The 12,500-nt window shown below is 34.7% G+C and overlaps 3 protein-coding genes across 5 annotated transcripts in view; 2 read left to right on the forward strand and 1 right to left on the reverse strand.

The window, feature by feature from the left end:
• The window catches only part of LOC125025609 (ketimine reductase mu-crystallin-like), a 10,241-nt gene extending 9,518 nt beyond the window's left edge, over nt 1-723 (forward strand). The window contains exons 5-6 of the mRNA XM_047613634.1: nt 230-360; nt 682-723. Coding sequence (XP_047469590.1) covers nt 230-360; nt 682-723 — 173 coding nt within the window. The remainder of the gene's footprint in view (nt 1-229; nt 361-681) is intronic.
• Nucleotides 1-2,161, forward strand: LOC125025728 (ketimine reductase mu-crystallin-like). Its single transcript, XM_047613889.1, has 5 exons — nt 1-18; nt 259-452; nt 799-900; nt 1,333-1,437; nt 1,923-2,161. Exons 3-5 carry the CDS (start codon nt 831-833, stop codon nt 1,988-1,990), a joined length of 243 nt encoding a protein of 80 aa, XP_047469845.1. The 5' UTR covers nt 1-18; nt 259-452; nt 799-830; the 3' UTR covers nt 1,991-2,161.
• A 4,939-nt stretch (nt 2,162-7,100) lies between these two features.
• LOC125025832 (ankyrin repeat domain-containing protein 40-like) overlaps nt 7,101-12,500 on the reverse strand; it is an 8,724-nt gene continuing 3,324 nt past the window's right edge. For 2 of the 3 annotated variants that reach the window (XM_047614105.1, XM_047614104.1), the window contains exons 3-6: nt 12,327-12,472; nt 11,772-12,047; nt 11,049-11,196; nt 7,101-10,350 (exon numbers count right to left, since the gene is read on the reverse strand). In XM_047614105.1, the coding sequence (XP_047470061.1) occupies nt 10,167-10,350; nt 11,049-11,196; nt 11,772-12,047; nt 12,327-12,472 (754 nt within the window). In that variant the 3' untranslated portion in view covers nt 7,101-10,166. The remainder of the gene's footprint in view (nt 10,351-11,048; nt 11,197-11,771; nt 12,048-12,326; nt 12,473-12,500) is intronic. The other variant, XM_047614106.1, reaches the window with a different exon arrangement.

The raw sequence follows: 12,500 nt of genomic DNA on the forward strand, positions 1-12,500 counted from the left end.
TGCTACAAAGGCTCAAAGGTGAGGATTTCACTTTAATTTAAGAGAAGATATGAACAGATGACTTTTCTGAATGTCCCAAAGATAGATATATCAGTCAGATTAGATTGGATTGATATTTAGTAAAAAAAATAAATGTCATGAGCAAATGGCATTCTTAAATGTCAAACCTGAATCCTTAATTCTCCTTTCACATCTTCCAGTGCCTATCTTATTACCTTCTTTGACCCAGGAGAGGTAACCCCATTTGTATGTTGCCAGGTTCGAATCTGGGCACGGAAGCCTGAAGCCGCTGAAGCTCTGGTACTGCAGTTACAGGCCGAGGGTATCTGTGCTGAACCATCGACCACAGTGCAAGAGGCTGTGAGTGACGCGGATATCATTAATATCTGTACCGGCTCTGCGATATCAATCCTGAAGGGGGAATGGGTCAAGCGAGGAGCCCACTGTGAATAGTTCGTTACCTTATATTCCCTGTTTCTGATAAATGTACAGTGATGAAACTGATTCAGGCTAGAATGTATGGTATATTGCTTAAATATCTTGATGATGATAATTCCATGCTAGGTAAAGGCTAGATTCAGGCTAGAATGTATGTTATATTGCTTAAATCTTGTTAATGATATTTTCATGCTAGGTAAAGCATCTGTAATGAATTCAGTTTAAAAATTTTCCTTTTTGCAGTGCAAGTACACGTTTGAAATGAATAATAGTATGGTATGCTAACACCTTCCATCTGTTAATCAACCCATGAAGTGGTGTATAGTTCCTCATTTCCTCTTGGTATTTTGGTATCTGAAGGTATTGGTGCTCTTCATCCCGGCTGCCAAGAAATGGATGAAGCCTTAGTCAAAAGCTCAACAGTTTACACCGACAGCCGTGAACAAGCTCTTGCTGGAGCTGGTTAGTTTTCAATTTATTTACTTTCATTGTCATTCAGAAAACTTAAAGCATGTTTATACACTTATAAAAAAAAGCATGTATATATAATCTTAAAAAGGTGAAAAGTTTGTTCTTGAAGATATTAATAAGCATTTTGAATATCTTATATTATTTCTTGATCCAAAACAATTTACCATATCTTTGCAAAATTTCTTCACAATGAACACTAATATCATAATCAAAATGATGAGAACTGTAAATCAAAACACATTGCTTGATGATGTTAAATTAGTTCTCTTTTGGAAAAGATTTTGAACACAAACATCACGAAGCTAGCCAAAGTTATATGATAAACAAGATAATTTGATAAATGATGACATTAATCACACAGTTATCATTATAACTGAATTACCTGATCCGACTGAATTATTTAATGCTGTAATTGCTATCCAGGAGATATCATTAAAACCGGGGCGACAATCGAAGCAGAAATAGGAGAAGTGTTCCTCGGACAACATTCACCACAGAAAAATTGTACGACCATCTTCAAGTCTCTTGGTAAGCATAGTCTAATTTTTATTTTTATTTTTACCTTAAGAATTGCATTATTAATTTTGATGTATTCAGATAAATGGGTAGATATTGTATTTGAAGGATTTCCACATTTGAAAAAGTTATAATTATACTTTCATCATTTTCCATCAGCTTAATAGTGTGAATTAAGTGCACTGTTTTTGTCTCTTGTTTGATTACTTTTTAAGAAAACAATTACTTTGACAAATCTTATCACGATATCCTAGTTTAATCATTTATCTTTTATTTTCTCTTAGCAATTTCTTTCCATATATCATATACAGTATACACATGATAACCTTAAGACCCTATAGCTATACTTCTTATTTAAGATTCATGATTTGATATTTGATACTTAAACCAATCAAAGTAATATAATCAGAAGCTGACAAAAACTTCATAATGCATAAATGTTTTACAATGAAACCAACCTTCTAAACCGAACTGTTAAGCTTTGAAATCTCCCGCAGGATTAGGCGTTCAAGATAGTGTTTGTGCCCGACTGGTTTATGATCGTCTATTGGCAGAGACGGAGTGATGTTCTGAATTGAAGATTTGAACCTCTGTGGTGTAGGTTAATGTTGCTAGATGATGAATAGGTGTAGGGTAAAATAAAGTTTTAAGTAAAGTTAATGTCATTTTGTCTGCTGATGGAAATTATTTATTTTGTTGTAGACTATATTGAGGTATTATATTATTATGAAATATACTTATTTTAGCATTTTTTTAAACATCAAATTGGTGATAAAACCATTAATTTGTTTAGAATAATGCAAATCAACTGTATCTGTTAGTATACTACACAAAAAAAAAGGGAGAGAAAAAAAAGTGACAGATGGTACCATACAATTAATCAATTTTGGAAATCAAACGTAACCCTTTGTGCTGGAAAGGTGTAATATACATACCATGATGTCCAATGTGGTTTTAACTGATTAACTGTTCTTACACATAGATGGCTCTACATGTACTTAGTCAATTACCTATATCACCTATTTACCCTTTCCTTTGATATCAGAAAAATTCTTTTTTTGTATCTTTAGTGTTAGTAGTATTTTCATAACTTCATAATAATCATAATGCTATATAATAATAATAACAAGAGTATTGATAATAACAGTATTAGGTAAGAAAAACAGAAAAAAACAATAAGGAAATAAGGTCTATTAACCAAGTCCTTGATGGCCGAGCACTCATGGAGCCGTCTGTGTGAAAAAATACCCATAAGACTACAGTAGCATGTATTATGTACCCACATTCAAAGGGCTAAAGTGCTTCCTAATTTTTGCATTGTATCTCACATGGCAAAGCAGTGATCAGTTGTTGCTCCGTGTAAAAAAAAAAGGCATGTGTCAGAAATAATATTTGGCCTAGTGGCGCTGGGGAAAATGCTGTGCTCATTAAAAATAATATTTTTGTGAAATGTCTCTGCACATAGATGGCTCTGCTAGTACTTAACCTCAAAGGAGTCAATTAGTAGACCTTATGACCTCATTTCACCTTTCCTTGAATTGGAAGGAAAAACATATTCTTTACTAATACTATGAACATCAATGGTGTTATTTATATTATAGACATTATAATTACTATAATGTTGTAAACATTAGAAACATCAAAATAAGATAACATAAAATATTTCCGTAAATAAAGGAAAAGGGTAAAAAGGCGAGACAGGCAGTACTTGTACTCACTACTGACTTAGTACAAGTGTAGCCATCTAATGTAAAAACAATTAATAAAGTAAACTCTCAGTGGGCATGGCATGTACGTACATGCTATGTCCGTCGGCACTGGGTTAATGTGACGTGTTACCTGAAGCTTTAGTATTTGGTACCGGGGTGCTATAAAAAAAGGCCCCAAAAAGTACCGTAGAAGATCACATATGCCCTTAAAATAATAAAAAATAAAAATAATAAAGTACCAATTCCTCATTTATGTTTATTAAGTTCATAATGCCTGAAATACAATCTTCATACTTCAAGCAAGGTATACATATAATACTGTAATAAGGCAACAATTTTTTTTAGTTCTTATACAGAATGGCAATACAAAAATGCCATGTCCTTCTGGTCCCACGATACCAAAGGGACCACAAAAGATTAAGATAAAAGATGGAGAAAGTCAAGATAAAAAGACAAAAAAAAGAAGAAAAAAAATCTCGGGATGGAAAACACACTTTGGAAAAATACTGAAAATATAAAATTGAAACATATCTCTAATGTTTCAAATTAAAAACACTTCTTCATTCACTGGAATCAATTTTAAAAAGAGATAGTGCATATGCTGGAACATACAAAAATAATGAAAGTAATTTTAGTACTAAAAGCTATGCACAACTAATAATGGACTTTCATTTTTGTTTTTAAATAGTATTAATATAACACAATATATACTTTTCCTGGCAGTAGGTGTCTGGACACCTCTAAAAAAAGTATTAAAATCTCAGAATGTGCAATTAATCTCATTTGTAAAATCCCCATTCTTATGAGTAATGTTTAAACTCCACTAAACTAATCCTAAGTGATTCTTAGTCTTTTGTGAACAGTGGACGAGAAACCACTTTGTAAATATATGTCCTGATCACAAAAAAAAATTTCTCTCCATCAAATTATATTTATACCGAGGTGGAACAGACAAAATGAATGAGATGTATATGTATACAGTATTTTCCAGGTCATTCTGTTCCTTTTTGTGTTAAAATTATCATACAAAAAAAAAACAAAGAAAAAAAAAAGTAACATTCTATACCCTATCACATAATATGAAAATCAAAAATCCATTTTAAGTTTCTTAAGATCCCAAGAAGACTCAGGATATGAAGCAATAACTCTCACATTACTAGCACGGAAAACGGATATAAGTTAAGGTCGTTTTAGACATCAATGGGGATTATGACAAACTCGAATAACAGCACTGTGCACACCACATAGATGACATCACACTGAGACAAGTTCTATATTTGCTATTTCCGTACCAGCTATCACTACCTAATTCCGTCATAGGTCCCAAAAATTACACAAAAGCTAGGAGTTTTACTATTAAAAAAGAATGAAGCACATGCAAATATACTAAATATGTAAAAGCTTCATTTTTTTCTTCTTGTTCTATAAGTCAGGAAAACAGCGAATCATCCTTGCATAGATATCACAAAGGTAAAGACCTAAGAATGATAACTGGAGAGTGTAAAAGGGGCTTGGTATAACACAAAAGTAAATCCTGGTACACATACATGTATATGTATATACACTTATATATATACAGACACAGATACACATATCATCAGTATCTTACTTCCTTGTTTAAGAATATATAGCTCATTACATAATCTTACCCTGCAAACAACAGACAGAGGCAAAAAGCAACCCAAGTGCAGTGCAGTTTATTTCTCTCTAGGATAATATTAAGGAAAGGAAGGTGGGAGAGAGAGAGGGAGGGAAGGAGGGAGAGGAGAGGGGAGAGGGAGGGAGGGAGGGAGGGAGGGAGGGAGGGAAGGAAGAAGGAAGGAAGGAAGGAAGGAAGGAAGGAAGGAAGGAAGGAAGGAAGGAAGGAAGGAAGGAAGGAAGGAAGGAAGGAAGGAAGGAAGGAAGGAAGGAAGGAAGGAAGGAAGAAGGAAGGAAGGAAGGAAGAAAGAAGGAAGGGAGAGAGAGAGGGAGGGAGAGAGACAGAGACACATTTGCAAATACATATTTCATATAACTGAATCTACGCTGCACAAGCAGGTATCCTAACAAATTATGCATCAAATATTATTTTAAAAACGAATCTTTTATATATTAGTTCCTTGACAATTTGGCTTACTTTAATACTCAAGCTAAACAGACTGTATAAATCCTTATTTCATAGTGACATTCTCATTTCAATTTCATATATCACTAAAAAACAAATTTAAGAAACAAGTAACTCAAAGCACACTTGAATTTCCTCTTCTAAAGTTACGATGCTAACTGCTTTTTTTTTTTTTTGTTCATTGTCAATAAGTTGACAAGCCTATGCATGGTCCCCTTTATATATCCATTATTCCCTGCCAGGAAGAACTGATGCAATGACTATATCTATTACTTTTGCTTAAAATCTTCAGAGAAAAAGGAGAAGAGATAAGGAGCAGGAATTTTGCTAGGCCTGTTTCAAACCCTTATAGGAGAAAATATGGTAATTGCTTTTCTTTGGCTTACGGCCACACTGACTAAAATGTGACAAAAGTCTTAAAAAAGTGTCCAAATTATCCATTCTGTAAATGTGATAAATATCCAGAATAAGAACAATTTTAGACTGAAAAACTAGTCTCTCATGTACATGAAGCTTACACCTTTGTCAGTCTTTAAAGGGTTAAGCTTCAAAGGCAATCACAACAGGGAATCCCTATCATTTCCCATTTCCCTCTTCCATCACAGACATTTGGGGATGCATTGTTAATTGTGTTTCACTCTTCTGTCCTTATGGTTCTGAAAGTTTATACACTTGTCCACAAACACATAAGAAACTAGTAAGAAGCTAAAAAAAAGAGAGAGAGAGAAAGAGAGAGAGAGAGAGAGAGAGAGAGAGAGAGAGAGAGAGAGAGAGAGAGAGAGAGAGAGAGAGAGAGAGAGAGAGAGAGAGAGAGAACTAGAAAGTGGAAGAGAATAAAAATAAAATAAAAACAATGAATTCCAGAATTGGTATACACGTTCCACAATCATAAAGTTTGTGTGTGCTGCTAAAGAGAATTTAAGTATATGTAAACAAAAATAATCTACTTTCCAGGCATAAGAATTGGCTGATGCTGCCATACCAATGCACTCTCAGGCGCTACTGCGTATTGCTTTCCATTGCATTCTTATTCTTCTTATTTCTCTGGTCCATATTGATGAGGAATAATGGAGATCCCCTGTATATCAATCAATAGTGTAAAAAAACAAAAACAAAAAAAAAAAAAAAAACACCAGAGGTACAGTTTTGGACCACGTTCATAAAGTAACTATATTGTTACACATTTTACGAGCTTAAAAAAAATTGCGGAGGAATGTGTCCCAATCCCTTTTGGCAAAGACTTAGGCCTCTCTCATATCCCTGATAAGGAGACAGACAGATGTCAGGAGGAAAGAAAAGTGAGAGAGACATAGAGGGAAAGGGATGTGACACAGAAGATATATATTTCCTCATTCATGTTTTACGTGGTTAAAATATGCCATTTTAGAGAGATGTTGCACACTCATTTAATTTTCTCAATCCAAAAATTATTCCAAATTATTCCATAAACTATTTCTTTTCGAACTCAAAAGAATGAAAAAGAAAGAAAGAAAAAAAAAAAAGATATACAAACTTTCAATAATTCAATACATTTTCCATCAAGCAATTTTCCTTATTCAGTTCTTAGAAAACAACAAAAAATTTCCCATCTTTCGAAAACTTCAAAATTGGCAATTATAACCCAAATACACACTGAAAAACCTCATGATACGCTAATATACATGCATTTTTTTTTCTTTTCGTTTTTTTTTTTTTTTACATTTTAAAACCGAGTCTATAAATCCTGAATCAGGATGTTACTAGATAAGACTAAGATACAGTCGAAACATTGGAACGCTGAAAATAACGAGAGAGAACAAAAAATTTCCAAAAACCATCTCACTCAAAATAAAAAAATCATATCACTGGACAATAAAACAAGATTAAAACCAAAATTTTAAATATCAAAATTGTATGTTCAGAAAAAGAAAACCTTATACATTTTCATCCTTCACATCTTATTTGATAACATAGTCACGTCTCTATATAATTCACAAGTTCAGAAAACATTTCATGACTTACTGTTCAAATGTATAACCAACAGAATATCACTGAATCTATACAAAAGCAACAATTATTCATGATAATGATAATAATAACAATAAACAATAATAACAATGCTTATAATAAACCCAAAAAAAGATTATAATTTTGATTAGAACTGAAAAGACTAGATGATGTCACACACTACTTTTTATCACAAATGATACTGAATCAAGTTCTTTGGAAATGTCAGGTGGAAAAACTATCCTGCCCTTTTCAGGATCTGCTAATATTTCTATGTACAATTTTTTTTTTTTTTTTTCCCCATGTCTGAAATATAAAGCCACAATTTTGGTAATTTGTACTGAGTGGCAGGACGTATAGAAGGAAATATCAATTAACCAACTTTTGCACTGACATATGCCTTGCGAAAAGAGGAAAAAGGAAGAAGAGAGAATGATAAAAATGAAACAAAAATACCCTTCAAGGAAAAAGAAAACAGATATATTTCCACATACCATCAACTAAAAGTTTTATCCATAAACTGTTCTAAAAGGAATATACTCTCCACATGCTTGCTTGGACAGGCATAGACACACACTCATTCACTCATTATCTTCCTCACAACAAGTGAGAGATGCAAATTATCAAAAGGATGTGTTGCATAGCTCTCTTGAAAGAAGTACATCAAATATCCATACCTCTTAGGACTTAATATATGCATATATTAAAATCAAAGGTGCTAAGTACACAAGCCTTTTCTGATGCACTAAATGACTCTCATCTGCAAAACTCTTTGCAGAATGAAATGTAAGCTGTAAGATTTATATGGTCAAACTTCTTAGTAGTTCACTGGATGGACCAACAAATAAGCGTAAACATAATTTTCGTTTTTTCTTTCTGTTTTTCAGGGAAACACATTGCAAAGTATTGATGTTCATTTGAAAAATTCTTTTAAGTATCTCTTCACTTATTAAGCTACTACTGTCTGCAATTTCTCCATCCCATGCCTGTTGGAATGTATCTTAAATGTCTATCAAACAAACAACTTTCTTGTTCATCCTCATAGCAAATGGAACATCATTTTTCAAGGTAGTTTCATTCAAAATTTTCTTTCCCTAAACCCATCTCATATCTATTTGTCTCACCTAAAAGAACATTTTCTTTACTAGCATTCTAGTGGAGCATTATAAATATTCTTCATGTAAGCTTATAAAAAACAATCACAGACTGCTAATTGTTAGTCTTCTCCCTTTTTAAGCCTTATACTAATATAGAAAGAGTTCTTTGAAGTAGAATGGTTTCTTTGGTTTAACTGGCGTCATTTACAACTATCTGAAATGACGCATAAATTCTTCAAGTAGATATCTCCATCCTCATGTGTGAAAATACAAACTAATTACTATAGACAGCAAGCAACGAATATGCTATAACTCTGCATGATTCATGTGCAATTCCTATAACTAAGAATATCATAAATAAATATCATACTGAACCAATACAGTAGTTCAGTTTCCTCTAAAAATACACCCAATAGTCTCAAGAATGAAATAACTGTATCTACAATTTCAACTAAATAAATGGCACAAATAAAAACAGGCACTGACAAGAAAGCAACAAAACCAAGTATGGTAAAACAAGGAAATTGGAAATAACAAATAACATAATTCTTCCATTTATTATGCCACTCTTGGCTTTGGTTAAAGGTGTTGAGAATCACAGTAATGAAAGAAAATTTTTAACTTCAGAAGAGCAAGACATATAAGTGATACATTTTCAAGTTATGTCTTTATCAGAACTATCCTATAATTCTGATAAAAATAAAAACTAAAACAGGTCAAATACATATCCTACTCTCTGAAGTTATTAATTCTCATTCACACATCTACCACAATGTACCCTCTTCAACCATGTACTACCACCGTATCTTTTTTTTTCCGTCTGAGAGATGCCTCGACTCCATTACTAAACACCTATCCAGTTTTGGCTTCCTGACACCTCTTGCCTTACTTTCAATGACGTAACTTATTGGTGACCCATACCCCTTTGGTTTACACCTAATCGTTTCATCATGACACCCATACAAAGCTGATCATGACTGGGTCAATAGACAGAAGACAAAGGTAAGTTCTCGTACCTCCTGTTTTAATCACAAATATGGCAAGAATAGCATATTTTGTTCCAATAGTCCCTTTCTGAGGGGATGATAATGTACTTAATTCACTTCTCGGTAAAGTCACGATTCAAATGAATACAGAAGCACAAAATACGTAAAGAATACTGTATCAATCTTCCTACAACATTCTTCCCTACCAAAGAAGAAGGAAAACAAATATTTCTGAGAGATTGATAGAAAAACTCCCATTTTAAAAAGTTACCCAGTAAGTACAGAGTCCAACATCATCTAGTTAGCATGCATTACACTGACAGAAAATCATAGGAAAGAAAATAACCATGTACATATACTGCATATATATATATGTGTGTGTGTGTGTGTGTGTGTGTGTGTGTGTGTGTGTGTGTGTGTGTGTGTGTGTGTGTGTGTGTGTGTGTGTGTGTGTGTGTGCTGGAGTGCTTGTGGGCATGGTTATGGGTGTGGGTGTGTTCGTGCATATGCATATACATGTAAAACCAATAAAAAGCAAGGCTTTGCTACTTTTCTTTCGTTAAAGTTACTGTTCTTTATAATTTTCTAATTTACTTACTAAACATAATGAAAGCCAAGTATATTACAATCTTCATGCTATACATAATCTGGAAGCTCGCTACAAATGGACTTCTTTTCAAATGTAACATCTACACCCTGGTGTAAAAACGTTTTTTTTTTTTCCATAAACATATCAAAACAAAAATGTTACATAATACAAAAACAACAAATTCATAAAATCAATACACAAATAAAAATTAGCACATTTCTTCTACAAAATCTCCAGAGAACACATTGTATCCTGAAGAAAATTCCTCGATCAGTACAAAATGGTCTGGTTTTTAAAGGAAGAAATGGACTGGTAGCTATTTTTAGACGTTGACTGGGAGTCCGATCGTGTTAAGGCTGGTCTGCTCTGCCCTTTAATGACAAGCTCTAGTTCGGTGAAGTTTTCCAGGCGCCTCACGTCCTTGTCGTTTCGAAGGCGGGTGTTGGGTAGTTTCCTGCAAGAGAGGGACGTGATTCGTAATTGTTTCCATGAAATCAAGTATAAAATGGGATAAATGTGGATATCATAAATAAGTATGTATTTCTAATCAGGGAATGAATCATTTTCCTCTCCTTTTTTCTTACTTTAATTCATTCACTTCTTCTTTACCTTAGAGATATCAATATCATCAACTTCATTCTATATGAAATAGCAAAGTTTGAATGACAGTAAATACATGTAAAAAAACAACAACTGGTTTCTCCATTTTTTAGTTTTTCATCATTTAAATACACTTCAAATTTACTCAAATATATAGATATCCCTTTTTTTTTTACTGTCATATAGTCAATAGTCTCACTGTATTAGCAATTCTAGAAAATAATGGGGAAAAACACAAAAAACAGATGAAGAAGAAGAAGACGAAGAAGAAGAAAAAGAAGAAAAAGAAAAGGAAGAGAAAGAAAATAAAGACAGAAGAATTGTCCGAGTGCAATAAGGTAGGCGAGTAAAACCTACAGCAATGGAGGCTATGCAAGAAAAATCTCACTCAGCTGAGGAGACAACCCACACACCCAGCTCAGACTGTTAATATTTCCATTTTTACCAGATACGATGCACACAAAAAAACAAACTACCCCAAAGAACCACAGAGCAATGGCACATCACACAACTCGGTCCCAACCTCGACCTCTTCCGAGACATTCCTCGTACCTTATTCTCTCCACCATCTGAGGATTGACAGCCAACTCTTTACAGCACACGGTGAGGAGTTGGCTGAAGTTCATGTGCGTGAGGGGGAAGTCTATCTCGATGAAGTCGGGGTCGTCGGTGTTGGCCACGCGAACCTTCAACACCAGCTCTGAAAAAGAAAACGAAAAGGATGAAAAAAGAGGAAGGAGAAAAAAAAGAAAAAAGAAGAAAGAAGATGAAAAAGGGGAAGAAGAAAAAAAGAAAAAAAAAGAAGAAAGAAAAAGATGAAAAAGGGGAAGAAGTAAAGAAAAAAAAGAAGAAAGAAAAAGATGAAAAAGGGGAAGAAGAAAAAAAGAAAAAAGAAGAAAGAAGATGAAAAAGAGGAAGAAGAAAAAAAAGAAACAAGAAGAAAAAGATGAGAAAGGGGAAAAAGAAAAAAGAAGAAAAAAAAGAAAAAAAAGAAAAAAAAAATAGAAGCAAAAGAAGAAAAATAGTAATGGCAAGTTAATATATGCTATATGCATCACTAGAAAAGTAATCATGAGTTTACCGTAATCACAGAAAATTCCATTAAATTATAAGCTCAAAACGTGCAAGTGATTCATGCCACAACAGCATTTCCGAGGGAGGGAGCTGAGTGAGGTAAGTGAGGAAAGAGTGAGGGGCAATAGCAGAGAGAAGGGGGGGTTAAGGAGTGAGTGAGCTTTGGGGGGAGGGGGTGGGGAGGTTACAGAAACCACTCACCTTTAGGCTTACTATGGGTTAAGTCCTGTGCCTGTGGGGGGTTCATCCCTGGGCGAGGAACACAGCTGGACGTGGATGGGTTGCTGTTGGGAGGAAGGCTGCCCGAGCCAGGATACCCGTTCACCTCCGTTATCCCGTTGGTCAGCGGCTTCGAGGGCGGGCTGTTTGTGCTGCGACCTGTCTGGTTGATTGGGGGGGGGTGTGCCATGTAACTGGGTGTGATTGGGAGGGACTCGGAACTGGAGGTTGTTCCTTCTGGGCTCGCGCTGTCGGTACCTTCGGAGGGAAATGACACTTGTACTCACGGAAGGTCTATAAGAATGATATAATCTCTTCTCCCTATAAAACTGGGTCTATATTTGTTGACAGTCCTTATAGAAAATTGATGATCAAAAATTGTAGCATGCACCCACATGCAAGAACATACACACACACACACACACACACACACACACACACACACACACACACACACACACACACACACACACACACACACACACACACACACAGAACCTTCCCCCTAAAAACTATCCTATATACAGAGACACCAACCTAATAACTGCAGTATGTGTGGATTAGTCGCCAGCTGAGCAGGGGTTTGAGACTGGTTGTTGGTCATCTTTGGATCGGCCCCATTAGCAAGCAGCCACCTCACGGTTTCCAAGTTCCCTCGCTTCGCTGCCCAGTGTAGTCCAGTCCTGGGAATAATGGTCTTCAGTGAGGTAG

Source organism: Penaeus chinensis, chromosome 5, assembly GCF_019202785.1.
Source record: "Penaeus chinensis breed Huanghai No. 1 chromosome 5, ASM1920278v2, whole genome shotgun sequence".
NCBI classification, from domain to species: domain Eukaryota; kingdom Metazoa; phylum Arthropoda; class Malacostraca; order Decapoda; family Penaeidae; genus Penaeus; species Penaeus chinensis.